Source organism: Equus quagga, chromosome 4, assembly GCF_021613505.1.
Source record: "Equus quagga isolate Etosha38 chromosome 4, UCLA_HA_Equagga_1.0, whole genome shotgun sequence".
NCBI classification, from domain to species: Eukaryota; Metazoa; Chordata; class Mammalia; order Perissodactyla; family Equidae; genus Equus; species Equus quagga.
In genome coordinates this window covers 16250084-16270590 of record NC_060270.1, presented here as the reverse complement: position 1 = coordinate 16270590, position 20507 = coordinate 16250084, and the positions used below count along the sequence as shown (strand labels likewise).

At 45.5% G+C, this 20507-nt stretch overlaps 1 protein-coding gene across 2 annotated transcripts; it reads right to left on the bottom strand.

The window, feature by feature from the left end:
• Positions 1-19125, bottom strand: TIGIT (T cell immunoreceptor with Ig and ITIM domains). 2 transcript variants are annotated; one of them, XR_006888299.1, is made up of 5 exons: positions 18917-19125; positions 17553-17882; positions 15282-15388; positions 2006-2297; positions 1-631 (listed from the first exon to the last, which is right to left on the bottom strand). XR_006888299.1 is itself a non-coding variant. In XM_046659295.1 (4 exons), exons 1-4 carry the CDS (start codon positions 18978-18980, stop codon positions 2061-2063), a joined length of 738 nt encoding a protein of 245 aa, XP_046515251.1. In that variant the 5' UTR covers positions 18981-19125; the 3' UTR covers positions 1-2060. The 2 variants fall into 2 exon arrangements, 1 of the variants encoding a protein (XP_046515251.1); XM_046659295.1 differs by having other exon boundaries at positions 1-2297.
• Between the last annotated feature and the right edge of the window lie 1382 nt (positions 19126-20507).

Here is a 20507-nt window from a genome sequence, read left to right as displayed (position 1 = left end):
TTAAATTACCAATGTGATAGTTTACATTCTTATTATTCATATTAAGTCTTCGAGATCCAGTGTGTATTTCACACTTACAGGCCAGCACATCTCAGTTCCGACTAACCACATCTCGTGTGCTTGATAGCTACGTGTGGAGAGCGGCTTCTCTACTGCATTGCCCACATCTCCAGGCATCTGGCTGTTAGGGGATTGTCTTCTTTTTTCTCCAAGGAAAATCTATTTCAATGAATTCCATTTGGAAGTTTCTTTTCTGTCTAGTTCAAATTCATTTTAGTAACCTTGCCCATTTACAATGTCTATGGATCCTTTTGTGTTTTTATCACGATCCAAATGGTATTTGTAAACTTTTCCAGTTACCATAATCACGTTAAATAACACCCAACTCTCAGTCCAGCCTCGGCCCAGTATATATCTCCACCAAATCAAAACACCACTCCCTTTTTGTCATTACATTCTAGCTCATTTCCAATTCGTGAATTGTGTTCTACTCCCAACCAATTTGAACCAGTTTTGCACGAAAAATGCTGTGAACTGCCATGGCAAATAACAGCATTTTACATGTCTCTATCCCTCTTCCAAAGGACTTGGTGTTCTGGACAGACTTCAGCTCATTGCTCTAACTAAATACCTGTTGGGTAGAAAAGTGAGAAAAATAAACATAAAGATCCACAAAGGAGTAGGAGTTGAATTGTCTTCTTGCTTAACCAGCCTAATTCTTAGGTAGCAGGGCAAAGCTCCATGTATCAGTTGGCAGAAGACAGGCCTGCTTCACATTCTCTCTCAGTTCCCAGATCCCACGAAAGAAAATCAGTCACCTGTAAACCAACCAACGCCCTCATTCCTCTAAGAAAGATGGTGGGGAGATAAAAGCCTGAATGCCAGTTAAACAGAAATGAGTACTCAGATGCCACCCCAACCTCAGCACAAAGAAGTCAGTGGTGAATTTAAGGGTTCAGAGAAGCCAGTTTGAGGGTGTTCATTTTTTAAGCCCCTTATTATCCCCCTATTTTTCTTCCTAGGAAAACTCCTTACTTAAAAATCCAAGTTTTTCTTTTAGTGGGAAATAGACACTTTCTTCAAAGGCTAAACGGTGGATTGATAGAGAAAAGGCAGATGGATCATGGCCTAAGGGCTAAGACGCAGCTCCCGCACCATTGGTGGACTCGCACAACTTCTGTGGTTGGAAGAGCCTAGAGTCCTCTCTATCAGACAATTACTGGACTCTGAGTATATCCGACAAAAGGAGACTTGAATTGCCTGCCCAGAAAATAAAATCTGAAGCCTTGTTGGTTTCCTTGGTGCCAGGGCCTTCCTTGTGGGGCTTTTTGGAACTCAACTTTAGTTTCTACGAGTTTCCTAGAAAAGTTCCTGCTCTTAGCAAACCAGCCCCACTGTTCCTTTCATCCTCATAAGCCACTTCACCACAGATTAGCCTATCCTGATCACCTCACCTCGGACTGATATCTCTTCCCAACGGCCTGTGTCTTGTATCCTTATCTCCTTACTATCTTTCTATGTAAGTGCTGTCTCCCCACTTAACTGTAAGTTCTCACAGGCCTGAGACCAGAGACCATGGTTTAGTCATCCTTGAATCTCCCCATTGAAGCTAGTACCATGCCTTATTCATAAAGCACCTTCAATGTGTGAATGTTCATGAAAGTGACAGCAAAGTGAGAAATGAGATACGGTGGCTCCACAGTCATACCATTATCATTTTCCACCACAAAACTCTGTAGCCCAAAACCCTGCCCAGTGTTATTAGGAGGAATCCATTTCTCAGAGCCACAGAATCTGCTCAAACGGCCAGATTCAAAACCAGGTCAAGTTTTTTTTAACATGCATTCATAATCAAGACACAAGCTGCTCACCCCAGGTCTGCCACAATGCAACAGAAGGGAAGGGTAGAGGAAATGCAGAGAAGAGGATAACATTCATTCATTCAGCTGAAGACACACACACACACACACACACACACACAGCAGTGATGGAGAGTGCATTATACCTCCATCTGTATCAGCAAAGACAGGACTGTATGTCCCAGAAGATGCCTCTGGGAGCTACCCAGTCTCTGCCAGGAAGACAAAGCTCCCGAGGCTTCTGTAACCCAGGACATTGAAGTAGTCATGCGGCTCGGCATAGTCATCTCCCCTCTGCTCTCTGCAGGGGCTGGCAGGTGCTGCTTCTGCCTGGACACAGCTCCTAGGGAATGACGGAGCACTGGGATTCCGTTCCTCCTGTTCAGATGGTGTTCTTCTGAGGTCATTTTCTGCAGAACGCATTCTGAGAGATTTCTTCTAAAAACAAACAAACTACAAAGTAAGTATATGGGATTGTTACTCAAAAGTTACTCCCCAACATGATACATGGTTAGAATGGCCTCCCCCTTCCTTTCTTACACACACACACACGCACACACACACACAGGGAAACTTAGGTTCTTACCAACACTGATTCCTTAACCTTTACTTTCTCAACCTTGTCACAGCTAGAATTCAGTACTAACCACTCCATTGAAACCACACTTGCTACGCGGTCAATGTGCCCACACCCCAGGACTTCCAGTCACTGAGCCTGGTGAGGCAGTTTTCAGTCCCAGTTTTCTCTTACTCCTTACTGCATCTGACACTGCTGACCTCTGCCTTTTTGAAATGTTCTCCTTCTCTGGCTTCCATGATACCACTTTCTCCTGATTCTCCTCCTCCTCCTGTGATTCCCCCATCTTCATCTTTAGCCAAGTCTTCATTCTGCTTACACATCAGCTCCCCAAATAAACGGGTTCCCCAAGTTTCTGCCCTCTGCTTTCTCACATTCAACACTCTCTCTGAGTCACTTCATCCATATGCATATCTACAACCACCACCTGTCCACTGAAGAGGCCCAAATTTCTGTCCAAACTAGACCAGGCTTCTGCCCTGAGCTCCAGACCCAGAGGTCCACCTGCTAAGGGCATCACCACCTGATGACCCTCAACAAGCTCAGACTCCAAACCATCATGCTCTCTACTCCACAAACTGCTCCTGCCCTTGAATTCTCCATTCCTGTTCATGGCACCAGCTGACCGGGGACCTGGAAGCTAGTGTTAAGCTCCAATTGGCCGTAAAACTCCATCCAATTTTACTCCTAAGTAGCTCTGAAATCTCTCCTCTCTTTTCCATGCTGACTTCCGTATCTTATCTCTCACCTGCCTCTAGATTTTCTCTTACTTCTGGTCCAACTTCCACATGGCCACCAGCAGAGTGATTTTTCAAAAATGGAAGTTTGATCATGCCGTGCTTCTGCCTAAAACCCTTTGATGGCTCCCCTTGTCTGTAGGAGGGTGCTTGACCTCCTATAGGAGGCACAGGTGGACTTCAAGGCATTCATAAACCTGCTTAAGTTGTATACACAACATTGTGGAAGGGCGCATTCTTCTGGGAAGAAAGTCCCTAATTTCACTACACTCCCCACAGAAGACTGTGTGTGATGCCCCCTCAAAATGCCCTTGTGATTAGGGCACACTCACCTTTCCAGCTTTATCTCCTGTAGTGCCTCCCCAACCAACACCCCAACTTCTGGGATAGGGCCTAGATGCCAGAGAAGTACCGTTTATTGAGAATCTGCTATGAACACAGACTGGGCTCGCTTCTTTATGTAATCTCAGCAACAATGCTATTGAAGTTTCTACTTTTGCATGAGCTAACAGGCACGAACAGGCAATGTCCTTTGCTCAAAGACAAATCCAATTCTGACTTGGGCTCATCTGACTCCAGGCCATGCTCTTTCTCCTCAGCTAAGCTGCCTCTCCTCTTACAGCTTCTCCAGTGCCATGCACTGTTTCCTGCCTCCTCAATTTTGTATATGCTACTCCCATGATCTATTCCCTGTAGTTCCCTAAAAGGGACCCTTCCAGGGTCTTCCTGTGTGCTAGAAGATGGTCCTGGAGGTCCTCTGCTGTAGCATTCAATGCCGTCTGGAACTCATTTGTTAACCCTCCTGTCTTCTCCAGGCCCCAAACTGTAAGCTCCCTGAGGGAAGGATCCGAGCTGTATTCCTCTTTGTAAACTCAGAGCCCATAACAGATGCTCAAAATATGTCTTAGGACTGAAATGCATGCGCACACACATTCACACTCTTCCTCAGCCCCATGCCTAAAAGAATAGGATTTTCCAAATCAAAGTAGGGACTCCTGGTCCGACAACTACAATTGCACTTATGCGACAATCGAACAGACAGTGAAATCTGTTTGGGACAATCAAGGATGTGAAGCAGCCATCACATCCAGGTGGGAGCATCAGAGGTGCGGGTTGTGCTAAGGTAAGGAAATCAAAGAATAGCTAGCACAAGCGAGATGGCAGAAAAGACGCCTGGTGACACCCAGTGCAAAGCTGACACCCTCTCAGCTTTACTGAGACTCCTCTAAAGCACGTCACTCCCCCCACCATAGGTCTGAAGACAGAATCACAAAGAGCCACAGACAGGCTTGGAAAATAACAACAAACACAAACCAAACCTCGTCCCCTCTGACCCACCCCCACTGCTTCCTGGATAGGAAACACCAACTTGACCACTGGCTAGCGTCAAGCTCAGCAGAGCATACGTATATGCAGGGAGGCCGAGAGGAGGGTGGATGGGGCCACATGGATGTGCATCATGGACAAATATCAAAAACTAGGGATGGCACACACTGCAGGCCCTGAGGAGCTGGGCCTAGAGGGAGGCCAGTGTTCCAGACACACATGCATGAGTCAGGCAGTCTCTTTCCATGTACTGTTTTATTCATTCTTTTTCCGCAGAAGTGGCTGCACCTAACTGTAGGTATGAGGAAAAGGTTGTTATCAGAGGTCATGCTGATGCTGTGCATAAAAGAAGAACTAGATCCCCTGATGCAAACCCATGCATTTTTAAAATGTGAATACCCAACTCTTCCTCAAAGAACTGATTGTGACCTTTTGTGCTGATGTGTTCTCATTCCCAAACTGGCCACCCTTGCTGTGGAGTCTTAAGACTATTTTGGCTTCCAAAAGTCCTCTGGGAAACGTAAGTGTGCCTGAGATGGTTCCCTCAGCTGTTCCGTTTTCATTCCATCCTGGGCAGGGGACTCTGTAATTGTAATCAGTGTAAAAAACAAGTCTGGAATTAACGTACTGATGTTGTCCTAAAGGACCAAAGGGAGCTATGGAGACTGCCGCTGGGTCCTGCCAGGACAAACACTGCCCTCTTGGAGAACGTGAGGAAAACGGACAGTTGGCTGTCATTGTCTTGGAGCTAGACACACCCATCTCTCCTTTCCCTCACAGAAAGTCCCTGGGGGCAGTTTTCCTGATAGCTGCTTAGCAAATAATATTCATTCATTTAGTCATCACCAGTCCATGAAATATAAATATTTATTGAGCATCAGGTATTATGAGGTGCTACGGTAAATAAAATTTATGTAAATAAAATTTAATTATAAGAACTTAAGAAATGAGTTATTAATACATGCCAGGAAAAATACCAAGTGCCTCACATGAATTATTTGACTTAAATTTTCCCACAACCTTGCGAGGGCAGCACCATAATTATTCCCATTTTACAGACAAGGAAGCTGAAGCTTAGCAAAGCTAGGGGACAAAGCTGCTCAAGTGGTAGAGCCAGGATCCAAACCCAGATCTGTCTGATTCCAAAGCCATGCTCCTAAAAATTGCAATCCACCAGCTCTCGTGGTCTGTAGGGAATGCTACTGATGCTCTGCTCAGATTCTCCCTACCTGACCAGGGCTCCCCTTGCCCAGATGCTGGAAGGATAGGCTGTGAGCTGTTCACAGCTTCCCCTTCTCCGAAGAATTGCTCTTGAGCCCTCCCTGGTGAGCAGCCAGCACTCAATGACTGATTGAGGTGAGCTTTCAAAAGACCAGCTCCCTACCTCAAGATGTGACCAAATTTGCGTACAATTCTTGCTTCACCCACGTCTTCAGCTGAGACCACATCAAGCTGAGCTTTCTTCCTTTAGCCCTATCCTACTTCCTTCACTACCCTTCATCTGAGAGCCCACCCCAATAAATCACTCTCACAGAATTTGCATGTCAGGCTCTATTTCTGGAGAGCTGATCTAAAAGAGTTGCTCCTGAAAATAGCCCTAGAAGTCAATGCTAAGGATGGGATTGTGGAGGAGAAGCCCTCAGCAGCTGGATGGGAATATGGACCCCACCACTGGTGGTGAAGTGGGATGGGACACAGATGGAAGGGGATTCTGAGTTGGTGCAACATCTCTGACATATGAGAAGTATGGGGTAAGGACTGTGGAATTGGTGACTTCTACTAAATTCCACTGATGCACTGAGGAGAGAACATGACAGGCTCAGATCTGTCAGCATCTGAAAGCAAAGTGTGAGACTCAAAGTTCCTCCTTGGCAGCACTTAAGGAAACCTCATCTCCAGCACTGAAGACCAGGCACAGGACCTAATTGTAAGAGAGACAGAACTTCAAAGAAGGCTGGATTCTCAGCCTGGGCAAGTCTCTGATGCCAAAATGGGGTCTTGGTAGGAAAGGAGGGATCCTTGACTTGGGAGGAGGATCTCTGGGTCGATGGACTTGAGAGCCTTGAGCCATCTGCTTCTCTTGCATCATCCGGAGCTGCAGAAGGGGCCCCCTCCCTTTTGATGGAAGATGGGGCCCTGCCAGGACCTCTACCTCCTCTACTGGCCATTGGCCCTGTGATTAGGGTAAAATCGCAGGGAATGCCGGGCACGCTAAGGGAGGAAGAAGGTCACAACTAAAGGGCCTGGCTAACACGTACTGGCAGGAACTGCGAGGGTATGTTTGGGAGTGAATCCTGAAGGTGATGGATCAGGGCTGGGCAAGTAAAACATAAGATGGAATGAGGCATAATTTGTCACTATTGGGACACATCCCATGACTCAAGATTTAACACCCTCACAGGAACCCCGGGAGAGAAGTCTAAAACACTTCGTCCATAGAGATGCCAACACTGCTTTGGCAAACTGTGGAAGAAAGAAACAAAATGCTCAGAGAAGTGGGAATGCTCTAATGGACCAACGTAAAATAACATGTATATTGGTCTCTACCCCTGGTTCCTGCTAACACTTGGTCTTTAACCCCAGTTCCTGACACAGACCTCCTTAAATCCGTAGAATTTCCTGAGTGACAGGAACGTCTTCCACAGGGCTCCTAAATCCCTTGGAATTTCCCGGGTGATAGGAATGTCCTTTGTTCCAATGAGGCAACTTTTGGGGGGCTTCTGGATGGAGACTGGTCACTAAAAGACCAGGCCATGATAAGAAGCTTGGAACTTTCAGTCCTACCCCCCATTCCCCAGAGAGGGGAGGGAGCTGGAAAACGAGTTAATAATCAATCATGCCTATGTGACAAAGTCTCCATAAAAATCCTTAAAGTAGGGGGTTCAGAGAGCTTCCAGGTTGCTGACCACATCTACATGCCAGGAGGGTGGCACATCCCAGCTCCACGGGAACAGAAACTCCTGTGCATGGGAGTTTCTTCCAGACCTCACCCTATGTACCTCCGTCATCTGGCTATTCCCCTGTGCCCTTTATCATATTCTTTATTACATAACAAACTGGTAAATGTTCAGAACTAATGTTCCCCTGAGTTCTGTGAGCTGTCTTAGCAAATTATTAAATCCGAGGAAGAGGTTGTGGGAACTTCAATTTATAGCCACTCAGTCAGAAGTACAGGTGACAACCTGGCACTTGCATTGACATCTAAAGTTAGGGCAGTCTTGCAGGACCAAGCCCTTAACTGTGGGATCTCCAATGAGATAGCGTCAGAACTGAATTGATTGTAGGACATCTAGATGATATAGGATAATTGGTCAGTGTTGGAATAAATCCACACATCTGGTGTCATACATGTTCTGTGCAGTGTTAAGAGTAGAGAAAAGGGAAAAAGCAGAGCTTCTCCCAATACAACCTACTAAATCAGGGATTGGCAAAGTAAGGCCCATGGGTCACATCTGGCCCACCTCAGATTTTTGTACTGCCCATGAGCTAAAAATGGTTTTTATATTTTTAAGTGGTTGAAAAAATTCAAAAGAAGAAGAATGACACATGAAAATTATATGACACATGAAAATTATGTGAAATTCAAATTTCAGGGTTTATAAATAAAAGTTTATTGGAACACAGCCATACTCATTCATGTATGGATTGTCTATGGCACTTTCACGCTACAACAGCAGACTTGAATTGTTGCAACAAAGACTGTGTGGCCCACAAAGCCTAAAAGATTTACCACCTGGTCCTTTACAGAGTAACGTTGCCAATCCCTGTACTACATAATTTTAAAAATCCAACAGCTGATTATGTTTCTAGGGAAGATCCAGAGGACACGCTTTTACTAAGGTGGAAAGGAATGGGCTAGTGAGGAGCACCAGCATCATTGAGATTATGTTAACTCAATTAGTGTTACCTCTCTGTGTAAGATGGACCTGAAGTGGGAGATGCTTTTATAGGTATGGATCCCTGGTAGCAACAGGGAAGAGGAGATCCCAACACGATAGAAGGGCAGGTGGCAGCACTTAAAGAACCAAGTGGATGTAATTACTGCAAACACAGCCAAGGAAGTCCGACCCACAAGGATATTACCATGGCTAATAAAGCACAATGTTCCTAGGAGAAATAGAGATGAACAGCCAACAACGGTATTGCTTATACATATAATCAAGGGATCAAGAATACATGAGAGAAGGCTGAGGTCAGCACCCCATGAAAAGTCAAGGTCTCTCACCCAGGTTCCAAGTCTATGAACAGTACCAGTGTGGATCCTATTCGTTCACCCCTCATCTCCACTCTCCAACCTTCTGCATCCTATTTGGTGCCCTAAGAAGCCTGAACTATATGTATTGCATCAGTAGGCTCCCTTGCCCTCTCACTTGAGTTTGGGTTCAGGCAACTCAGAGCAACAGTAGGAGAATGGAGGGAAGGGGAGTGAAGTGAGGGTGTATATTCCCTTGGCGCGCTCTCTGCAAGGTGGCCTTGGACTGGCTGTGACCTTCCATCTAAGATTACAGCACTTCTCAAGGCTGTCCCCTCCACACAAGTCTCTCTTCCAGGTTCTAGTAATCACCCTCTCCCTTTGCCCCTAAAAGAACAGGAGTGGTAACAACATACTGCTACACTCCCCCTTAGGGTTTCCTTATATGCTGCCTAATCCTTCGCAAGTCTCCTTACTAAATTGTCCTCAAACTGCACAACTTGAGAGTACGGCGTGTTCCCTGCTGAACCTTGAATAAACAAGTGTAAAATGCATTTGAGTGAGGAGAGAGAGAAGATTGGAGACTATAGTCAAAGTACATGAAAGAAGCAGAGAGGACCTGAATTAGACAGGCAGCAGTGGAAATGTCAAAGAGGGGCTGGTGAATAAAACATTATAGAAGGGGTGCCACAGGATTTGACAGCTACTGGACTCTCTCTTTTTACCTTTTCCCCTTTCCCCATCTCCTACACAAAATGACCAAAGTTAGTCTGAGTTACTGGCATGAAAACTAACCAGTCTTAATCCTTAATAAGAAAATTTGTTCTGCTTCTTCTAAAGAGCCTTCCATATGTCCATTCCAGAGCTGTAGAACATTGGTGACAACAGAGGACATCTGTTCACCAACCACCATAGCAGCTCCCTTCCAAGCTCAGAAAGCAATCGTCATTCTCTTCACCTCTCCCCTCTAGTCAATCACTTCTTTTATCCTCACTTCCCCTAGAGGTTTCATTTCTGAATCATGTCTACTGTGAGAGACAAGACATAAATGAACATACTATGGGTTATTGGCTTCCTGCATAGCACTAGCCACATCTCAGCCACTGCTGGATCCCCAACACTCTATTCAACCACGTCTGTTGAATGATAAAGAAGTGGTAACTTCTTTTTTTTTCTCTTCCTTTTTTTTTTTTTCTGCTTTATCTCCCCCAAACACCCCCCCCTCCCCCACCCCGTACACAGTTGTATATCTTAGTTGCATGTCCTTCTAGTTGTGGGATGTGGGACGCTGCCTCAGCGTGGCCTGACGAGTGGTGCCATGTCCGCGCCCAGGATCCGAACCCTGGACCGCCACAGCAGAGTGCGCGAACTTAACCACTCGGTCACGGAGCCGGCCCCGACAAATGGTAACTTCTCTACGAACCAGGTAGGTCAGCAATCTCAACATTTACCTCATAAACCAAGAAGTGAGGGTATGAACCATGGGACAACAGAGACTTTTGTAAAAGAGTTGGTGGACCAAGCAGTCATCTGCTAGTATAAGACTTTATGTGACTTTTACCTATCACATGAGCTTTCTTACCATTTGGAGAATTTCTTTAATTATCTCTGGACCATATTAGCAAGATTCAACAGGTGCCTCAAGAACTTTTAGACCCATAACTGGGGAAGACCTGGGCAATTTGTAACTCACAGAAGGGAACATGACTTTGGCTCTGCTACCAAAATACCTTTCCCCATCCTCACTCCAAACTGTTCTCAGTGAAATAAGGTTAGAGTAAGAGTTCTTGGACTCTCTTCATTTGTAGATCTGGCTGAAGATAGAATGTGTGTCAAATGGAACATGTTCTTATTACATCACTACCCTTGTTAGTGATGGTAGTTAATGAAAATAAAATAGGTTTATCTACACAGAAAACTAGGAGAACTTAAGATGTAAAATATTAGGCTAAAAGTTCAAGATTGGTCACTGATAATATACATGAATGTGCAGAAAAAGTGTAACTCCATAGGCTGAACTAACAGTAGGAAAATATACACAAAGGAGTCAAGGCAGGCATAAAGAATTCTGATTGTTTAAAATGCCAAATGCCATGAGGTCTAAGCAGAAAAAACATTATAATGGCACTTTCTTATTAAGCAATTTTAGTTTGTGCGATTCACCCCAACTCTGAGGCCAGGAGAGGGAAAGAGCTCTCTATGGTCTTTAGGGGAGTGACAAGAGTAAAAGTGTCAAATAAACATTAAATAAGAAAGAAGAGAAAATCAAAGGATGGTCCATTTCTGGGAGAGGGAGAAAGAAAAAGAGGGCAAGAACTCACCATAAGCAAGCAAGATGGAACCAGAGCCTAAGAACACAAAGCTGTCTAAACCTCCACCTCTCTGGGACTGGCAGTGACCCAGCCAGATGCAGGCTAACAGCCTAGTGGTGGGACTAGAACTCGGGTGGGGGGTCTTGACTCAATATAGCCCAAGGTATGGAGTGGAGGGGCTAGCTAAATTAGCTCTGCTTGTAAAAGTCAACCTTCAAATACCCATATGAAACACAACATCAAGGAGTTTTGCTTGTGGTAGAATTATGATTGATTATGCTACTTTGAACCAACCCTGCCACTGACAACAACTAGAAAAATTGAATCAAATGTTAGAAGCATCCATTTGTAGTGGTCCAAGATCTAGCAAAATAGTGAGGAATTTGTGGGCTTGGGAGCAAGATCCAAAAGAAGGAAGCCCAGAGAGATGAGATGAGCACTTAGGGACATTTTTTCCGGGAGGCAATTGCCTGAAAGTTTTGGCTAAGAGGCAGATACGGAGGATAACACAGAGTTTCTGGCTGGAGGGACAAAATTTGGAGTTTGGAAACCACCAAGGAGAGGAGACATTGGCAGACACCACGGGCTTTTGGTTGGGTCCCCAAAGGACTAAACCGTATGAGCAAGGAAGCACTAGAAATTAAATCCAGCTTTAAATCCTCTCACTACTGGGGCCAGTCCGGTGGCTGAGTGGTTAAGTTCACTTACTCCGCTTCAGCAGCCCAGGATTTCACCAGTTCAGATCCCAGGCGCAGACATGGCACCACTCATCAGGCCATGCTGAGGTGGCATCCCACATAGCACAACCAGAGGCACTCACAACTAGAATATACAACTATGTACTGGGGTGCTTTAGGGAGAAGAAGAAGAAAAAAAGAAAAGATTGGCAACAGTTGTTAGGTCAGGTGCCAATCTTAAAAAAAAAAGCTTCTCACTACTGATTTAATTAGGGTGACTTGAGAATGCTGGTGCCTCCAGACCAATCTCCTGACAGAAGCAAAAAGGAATCCTCTCTGGAGTAAAATGATACTTAGTGCCTCAAAGCTTTCCATGTTGAATACATAGCACTCAATGAAAAGTAACCGGATAGCCAAGAAGATAAGATAGAAGCGAAAATAGACAATAGTAAAAGACCCACAGTTGACCCAATTAATAGGATTATCAGGCACAGAGTTCAAAATAACTATAATTAATAGTTTCAAAGAATTCAAAGACAAGATTGAGAATTTTGGCAGACTGTAAATTATTCAAACAAAGAGCAAAATGGAAGCCCCAGATCTGGAAAATACAATAACTGAAATTAAATGCTTAATGGATGGGTTTAACAGAGGATTAGATACATCAAAGAAGATACTTAGTCAACTGGAAGGTATGCGAAAAGAAAACATCCACTCTAAAATTTGATGAGATAAACGGATGGAAAATACAAAAAAAGAGGATAAGAGACATGGGGAAAAGTGAAAATGCTGAAAATACCTGTAATTAGTATTCCAGAAGGAGAGGAAAGCAAGAATGAAGAAGTAATATATAAAGAGACAATAGCCAGGAATGATCTAAACCTGACAAAGTCATCAAGCTACAAGTTCAAAAAGCACGCCAAACCCCAAACAGAATAAATACAAAGATAACTATATCTAATTATATCACTGGAGAATTGCTGGAAGCCAGAGAAAGAAATTTTGAAAAGAACCAGGAGAAAAAAGCATAGCTTTAAAGGAGCAAAAATAAACCTCTCACATAATTTCTCAACAGCAATAAAGGAAGCCAGAGACAAGGGAATCATATGTTCCATGTGCTAAAAGACAGTAACAGACAGCATAGAATTCTATACCCAGCAAAACAAATATATCACTTTTAACCACTAAGGAAAAACAAAGACACTTTCAGACAAACAAAAACCAAGATAATTCATCCCTGGCATATCTGCACAAAATGAAATAATAAAGAATATTCTTCAGGCCGAAGGAAAATGATCTTAGTTACAAGGCAGAACATGCAGGAAGAAGTGAAGAGCAATAGAAAGGGTACATCTAAGTGAATATTGATTCACAAAACAAGAATAATTTCTTTTGGGGTTTAAAATATACAGAGAACTAAAATATATGGCAATAATAGCTATAGTTTGGGGAGGTGGATTAAAAGAGTTAATGTGTTCTAAGGTTCTTGTATAATCCAAGAAATGATAAAAGTACTAATTTACATTAGACTTTAATAAGGCAGGAGCATATTTTGTAATCTCTAGTGTAGCCACTAAAAGAATAACAAAAAAAATGTATAACTACCAAATGAATCAGTTTTTTTTTTTTGGAGGAAGATCAGCCCTGAGCTAACATCTGCCAATCCTCCTCTTTTTGCTGAGGAAGACTGGCCCTGAGCTAACATCGATGCCCATCTTCCTCTACTTTATATGTGGGACGCCTACACAGCATGGCTTGATGAGCGGTGCCATGTCCGCACCCGGGGTCCGAACTGGTGAACCCCAGGCCACCTGAAGCAGAACGTGCAAACTTAACTGCTGTACCACCGGGCAAGACCCCAAATGAACCGTTTTAATAATGAAAAGTACATAATTCAAATCATGGCAAGAAACATGGATGGACCTTGAGGGTATTATGCTAAGCAAAATAAGTCAGACTGTGAAAGACAAATACCGTATGGCTTCACTCATATGTGGAAGATAAACAAAAACATAAACACGTAGATACGGAGACCATATTGGTGGTTACCAGAGGGGAAGGGATGAGCAGAGGGCTAAAGAGGTAAAGGGACACATGTACGGTGACAGATGGCAACTAGACTCTTGGTGGTGAACACAATGCAGTCTATACAGAAGTCAAAATATAATGATGTACATCTGAAATGTATACGTTATAAACCAATGTGACCTCAATAAAAAAATGAATAAAATTTTTAAATAATTATATTTTTAAAAGGCAGCAAGAAAGAATGGGGGAACAAAACAGGCAAAACAAATCTGAAAAAAATAAGGTGGTAGCTGTAAAGCCCCATATTTCAGTAATATTAGCACCAAGTGCATAGTCCAGGGAAAGTAGTTTCGGGGCTACAGAGTTGAGTTGTTACTTGAGTGGAACCAGAGTTGGAGGGACAGTGAGCCAGGAACTACGGAGGCAGATCTAGGATGAGGAGGAAAACAGTGTTGGGAATCACAGGCTTGCGTTCCCCAGAATGTTTGTTTGGTGACTTGAATTAAGGCAACCTGGGATGGCCTAAAAGGTAAGAGGGCAGACAACAGCTACCACTATGACAGAAAGACATTGATATATTTCTTCATTGTTTACAAAGCTTTCACACGCAATATGCCACCTGCTCATCACAACTCTGTGATACAAAGCAAGCAGAACCATAATCCCATTTTATACATGAAGAAATGCAGACTCAAGGGCCAGTCCCTTGCCCGAGTTGTTAAAGTTCCATGCACTCCACTCCAGGGGGCCCAGGTTCACAGGTTCAGATCCCAGGTGCAGACCTACTCCACTCATCAGCCGTCTATGGAGGCAACCCACATACAAAATGGAGGAAGATTGGTGTGGATGTTAGCTCACAGCTAATCTTCCTCAAGCAAAAAAAGAAAAAAAAAAGAGAAGGATTGGCAATGGATGTTAGCCCAGGGCAAATCTTCCTCACCAAAAACAAAAAAAAAATAGAAAGAAAGAAATGGAGACCTGGAAGATTAAACAACTTCCCTGTAATCACACACTCAGTACTAAGATTAGAGACTAAATCTTCCAATTCCCCATCCAGGACTGCTTCAGCCACATGACCTCTTAAGCTAGAGTAACAGAGGAGTTAAAACCTACTGATGTTGCCATGTACATTTTACCCCTAAATTTCTGTAGTGTATATTTCTCATCCTGCAAAGGCCCTGGGTAGCCCAGCACTCCTGAAGGGTTGCGAAAATTAAGTGAGCTGATGTACAAAACACTCTCGTATGGAGTAGATGCCCAAGAGGCGTCAGACTCACAGTAGGTAAGTCAAAGTCTCAGGGAAGTGGCTTAAGGGACAGGCAGGAACTAGAAACTATAGATGACAGCAAGATGGGGAGGATACATGTCCAACCTTTCAGGAGCTCCCAGACAAGGGAGGGGACAAGAGAACAGCATAAACTTCACTACAAGACAGAGCAACGACATGCAAAAGGCACAAAGAGTAGTGGGGGCATCACATCTAGGTCTCTCTCTGGACAGAAAGGGGACCTGAAAGTGCCAGGGTGGCTGGGGTGTGGTGCCCATGCCTGAGAGATGCAGCCAGAGTCATTACCTTTATAGCCAATACGACCACCACAATGGCTGCCATGCAGATGACCGTCAACCCTGTGGCCACGGCCGCAACCAACAGGATCTGGAAGCCAGCGCTGTGCTCAGCCACTAGAGGGAGGACAAAACAGGGGTGAGTGAACAGAGGCTGGAAGCAAAGGGCAGCCATTCCCCCAGGGAAGCCTCAGCGTCAGGGCCAGAGGTGGGGATGGGCCAGGCCTTTCTCCCACCCCAGGCCTGGGGTCCTAAAGCCCAGCTCCCCGGACAGCAGACCATCTGCCTGACCCATCGTGAAATCAATGGCTGATCTCTCAAACAGGGGCGTACCTCACACATTTCCCACCAGAGTGGACCCATTTTTAACACTCCCTCCCTCTATTCGACAAAACCAGTTTGAGTAATGTGTGAAATGAAACAAATAATAACATCCAGAAAAAAAACCCAGAAGCGAACATTTTCTTTTATTAAACTTCATATTTATAATCATACTAGTAAAAAAAGTTAATTAAAAATTAAAGTAAAATTAATATCAAAATAGAAAAAAGAAGATAATCATATAACTTTTCACCTTAGGCCTGTTACACTTATTCCAGTGAGGCTGTGAGACCCTGGAAGAAGGTTCTAGGCTTTATCCTTGGCTGTTTTCCCAGCACCTGGCACGTAGCAGGTGCTGACTAAATATTTGTGACAGGAACCAAAGCATGAACAAGTGAATTTCTATTAGGACATAAAATGTAACTGGAAACAGGAAGAGGCAGGAAGGGAGTTTTGAAGAGATGAGTGACGTTTGACTCAACGAGAGTGTGAGAGAAACAGGACAATGGCCCGGATGTATGCTGTGCTGTAGGCGGAAGTGTTCCCAGGGTGCTGCATACCGTCCCCAGCTCCTTTCCAGGAGCTTGAGCAGAACCCCAGTGCTCAGGGAAGTCTGGAAGGAGAAGGGTGGAGCCGAGGCCAGGCCCTCTGCCCTCTAACTAAGGGCTTAGATTGCCAGAAAGGTGTCTGAGGAATGCAGTCACTTAGGACAAAGGCAGTGTCCACAGCACCCACACAGTACCAGGAGAGGAGGGAGCCCAAATTCCCCAGAAAGTGTTCCTCCTGCCCTGAGGAAGCAGTCCCCTGCTTTTTGGCCACAGGTGGGAAAGAGGGCGGATGGGGAGCAAATTGGGCCTGGGGAACACAGCTGCAGGGCGTCGGAGGGGCTGCAGAGGGCTGTCCATAGAACAAGAAAAGGTTCTTACTGCACGCTGCACGGGCCTGTGTGGGAGCCTGCTGAGAAGCAGCATTTGAAACGAGACTTTCAGGTAACGTTTTCTCTTCTCAGTTCACACATATTTTGCTAACTCATAAAACTTGTTCACCGACACAATTTATAGCAGCACTGAAGTTTGGAGGGAAGCAGGACGCCTGTGTGAAAATCAGCTCCACCACTCTGAGCACCTCCAGCCTTCAGCTTCCACCTCCATCAAACAGTCACATGGGAACTGGATTCACAGCCAACACTTACTATGTGCTTACCACGTTCCAGGGGCCGTTGTAAGGGCATTTTCTTACAGCGAGTAACTCAGTTCTACGTTAACACCGTGTCAGGTCTTACAGCTACCCTCATTTCACAGATGAGAAAACTGATGCACAGAAATGCTAAGTAATCTTGTCTGAGGTCAACAGCAGTGCCAGGATTTGGACCCAGGCTGTCTGGCCTCAGTCTGAGCCCATCACCTCTCTGCTGTGCTATCTCTCAGATATGGTAATAAGCCTTTCCCATCTTCCAGAGAACTGGTTTAAGTGTCCAGGTGGTAATGAACGTAAGAGAATTTGGGGAACTGTGACGTGCCAGACAAATGTAAATTACTGGACATTTACACTTAGCACACACTGTACTCTAATCCTTGATAAATGTAGGGGCTAATGCTAATTTGCACGATCAATGCTAAACTAATCAATGAGAACCCTTCCCAAATGACCTTGACAACTGGTCTTCCTAACAAATATACATAAGATGTGGTTCTTACCCAAGACAGTGGTTCTCAATCCTGGCTGCACATTTGCATCCCCGGGGATGCTTTTAGAACCTATCACATCCAGGCTCTGCCCTTAGAGATTCTGACGGAATTGTTCTGGGATGGGGCACCAGCATCAGGACCATTTAAAAGCTCCCAGGTGATTCGAATGTGAATCACTGTGGAAAGGCCCTGCTCTGCAGAGTGTTTGGCAGGAAAGCATTTTCTGTCCTAGAGGATGAGGTTCCTCAGCAACCCTGATCCAGAGGGCATACCTGAGCTTTGCAGGACCTCCAGAAAGAGTTTCGCTTTGTAAATCCCGTCAGGGTAGGTATAATAGGTGCAGAAGTACTCCCCTGTGTCATTCACGGTCAGCGACTGGAGGATGAGGTCCAGGTTGGGGCCCGGGGCCACTCGCTTCCTGAAGACTGGGTAGATGTACCACCCCAAGGTAGGGTGATGCACAGCCAGAGGTTGGTCCTGCTGCTCCCAGTTGACCTGAGTCACTTCCGCGGTGGTGGAGGAGAGGTGACACTGCAAGGTAACAGAGTCACCTTCCTCTGCAGAAATGTTACCCACTGTTACTATTCTGCCTGTCACCGCTCCTAGGGGAGGGGAAAAAGCACACATGAGTCCTGAGTCACACACGGCTGGCCCTGAATGTTCCCATAGAAGTTCCAAGGGGTTTGAGGCCAGAATTGGGTTTTGGAGCGATAGTCTGTGCAGTCGATCCTGTTACTCCCCCATATAGACTATAATTGTTACACAACGTAGCCCTGCACCCTCTCGGGATATTCTGCTGTAATATAACTTCATGACGAGCTCATTGATTATTTCCATATACTTTATTTTTGTCTCCCTATTCCAGATATAAGCCCTTATCAGCCACCACTTCTGTTTTATTGTACTCCCAGCAGCCAGTTCTGTGCGTGGCACATTATCCTTTGAAATAAAACCTGGCTGTTTGGTTGACTGCCATTTGGGTTGCCTGGAAAAACCTTCAGGAAAGCCACAAAATCAAAAAAAAAAGGAGGCTTGGAGACAAACACTGTTTCTTCCAGGCAATATCACCCTCCTCGGCACTCACCACCCCCGGCACCCTTGGGCACAGCTCCACTCTCAGATAGTTCAGAAAGCAATATAAATACTAAATTATACCACAGTTTTTAAATATTTATGCACCCCTCAGAAACATTTGTCTGTGATTTTTAATATAGAAGGAAATAGATTTCATATAATTTCAGTCTGTAATGGTAGACTCTCTGGAATCTGTGACGAAGACATTTTTGATCCACAGAAAATGTACTATGTTTTTCTAGAAGTTTCCTCAAGGACAGAAGAAAGGACAATGGAGCAGGAGTGAACTGTAAACTGAACAGTAAACTGATCATTTCTCCTCCTTAATCCCTCTCTCTCCCGGTTTCTTTTCTTGGGTTGGCTAATCAGGTACACTCAACCCCAAGTTCCTCATCTGCGGCCCCAAACAGAACTGGGCCTCCTTCTCAGAGACTGCCTTTTCTCACACACGGGGACACAGGACTCTGAGGACTGTGTTCCCTTCCCTGAGAAAAATGTGACGTTCACTCCCAGCCACCCACTTCCTCCTCCCTGCTCTCCCTCCTCCACTTCCAGGCCTTACCTGAGGCGGGGAGGGGAGCCTGCCTCAGCCCCTGCGCCCAGATCAGGAGGAGACACCACTGCATGCTTCTGCCCAGGGGGCCTCCAGGAAGCAGATGTGGCCTCTTCTGCCACCGAAACTGGCCGACTGCAGATGGTGGTGAAACTGAGCCTATGAGAAAAGAGGGTCTCGGAAAAAACGAGTTCAGCGAAAACAATGTCACCAACAGATAAAACTCTCAACAAGTATGTAAACTGCGTAGGGCGAGCCACAAGAAAGACTTTGAAGGAAACACATTAAAAAATAAACAAAAATGTGGTTAGAGGTACACTGGTCTTTGGATTATTATTAGTCAATGTGTTTTTAAGCTCTGTCTTAATGTGCTTGGTTTTTGTGAGCCTTTATCTAACAAGCTCAAGGGCATCTGTGTAATGCCCAAGATGCTGCAGAACCTGTTACCCGTGGGATTCACTGGGCTCACTGGTATGGCCACCCAGCCAGCAGTGGTCACTGCCAGAACTGAGCAGCGTGGCTGTGCAGAGCAGGTCTGGACTGAGAGCTCCCCGGGCCACTCTGAGCCTTTGGGGGCAGTCGGCAGCCCCTGCAGCACAGGGTGACCTCGGTGGTCAGTCAGATACTGACTCACATTTCCATTTCAAAGCTCTAAAAGGAGCCACCATATTTTTTCTCCCCTGACTTGGGGTTGTGGGCTGGATAGATCTGGGTAGCCTTGATGCTGCTGCATGGGTGTAGGTCCTGGGAAAGGGATTCCATTTGCATGAGAAGGGGAAAGGAGTGCAGCCTGGTACATAAAATACTCCCCAGGGGCCCATCTGGTTGCACAGCAGTTAAGTTCGCACGTTCCGTTTCTCAGCAGCCCAGGGTTCACCTGTTGGGATCCCCGGTGTGGACATGGCACTGCTTAGCAAAAAGCCATGCTGTGGTAGGCATCCCATGTATAAAAGAGAGGAAGATGGGCATAGATGTTAGCTCAGGGCCAGTCTTCCTCAGCAAAAAGAGGGGGATTGGCAGTAGTTAGCTCAGGGCTGATCTTCCTCAAACAAATAAAAAAAAACACTCCCCAGACCCCTCCAGGCCTTTCACAGCCCAGCCTTCCCATCTGTTTTTAAGTTCGGCTCAAGTCAGATGCAGAGATCACAACAGCGGGCAAAAGGGGCTGAGAATAGTCACACTTTCCATGAGGCCCGAGACTTGTACATAGGAAACACGACCTAGGGTTCTCTCAGGGCACAGACCAATCTCCCAGCAGTGTCTTTGAGCTGCAGCCTCTCCAAAGTCTTCCGTCTGGCTCAGCAGCGGTGGGGGAGCTTGCGGGATCTCACAACTGTCTTCGCCCTCCTCTTCCCTGCCTCTAATCAAGTGCAACATCCTGCAGCTGCAGGTGCCCTGACCTCCGACCTCAGGCAAGCACTCCCACTCTCGGCCTCGTAGACCAGCACCTCCTGGTGGTGGGCTGTCTTGTGGCCAAGGAGGCAAGGAGGCCCCTGACCCCTGCAGGTCCACAGAGGGCTGTAGGAGCAGGGAGACAGGAAGCAAGGGAGAGAAGGGGGCGTGGCTGCTCAGGGCACCCAGAAGAGCCTGTCCTGTGTCC

Bases quoted from the DNA above. Each gene is read 5' to 3' on its own strand.
- TIGIT (XM_046659295.1), bottom strand. From the start codon at position 18,980: ATGCAGTGGTGTCTCCTCCTGATCTGGGCGCAGGGGCTGAGGCAGGCT. The intron at 15,389-17,552 runs GTATGCCCTCTG...TCCTCCCTCTAG, and splicing joins GGAGGTCCTGCAAAGCTCAG to TGGCTGAGCACAGCGCTGGC. The intron at 2,298-15,281 runs GTAATGACTCTG...GTTTGTTTTTAG, and splicing joins TGGTCGTATTGGCTATAAAG to AAGAAATCTCTCAGAATGCG.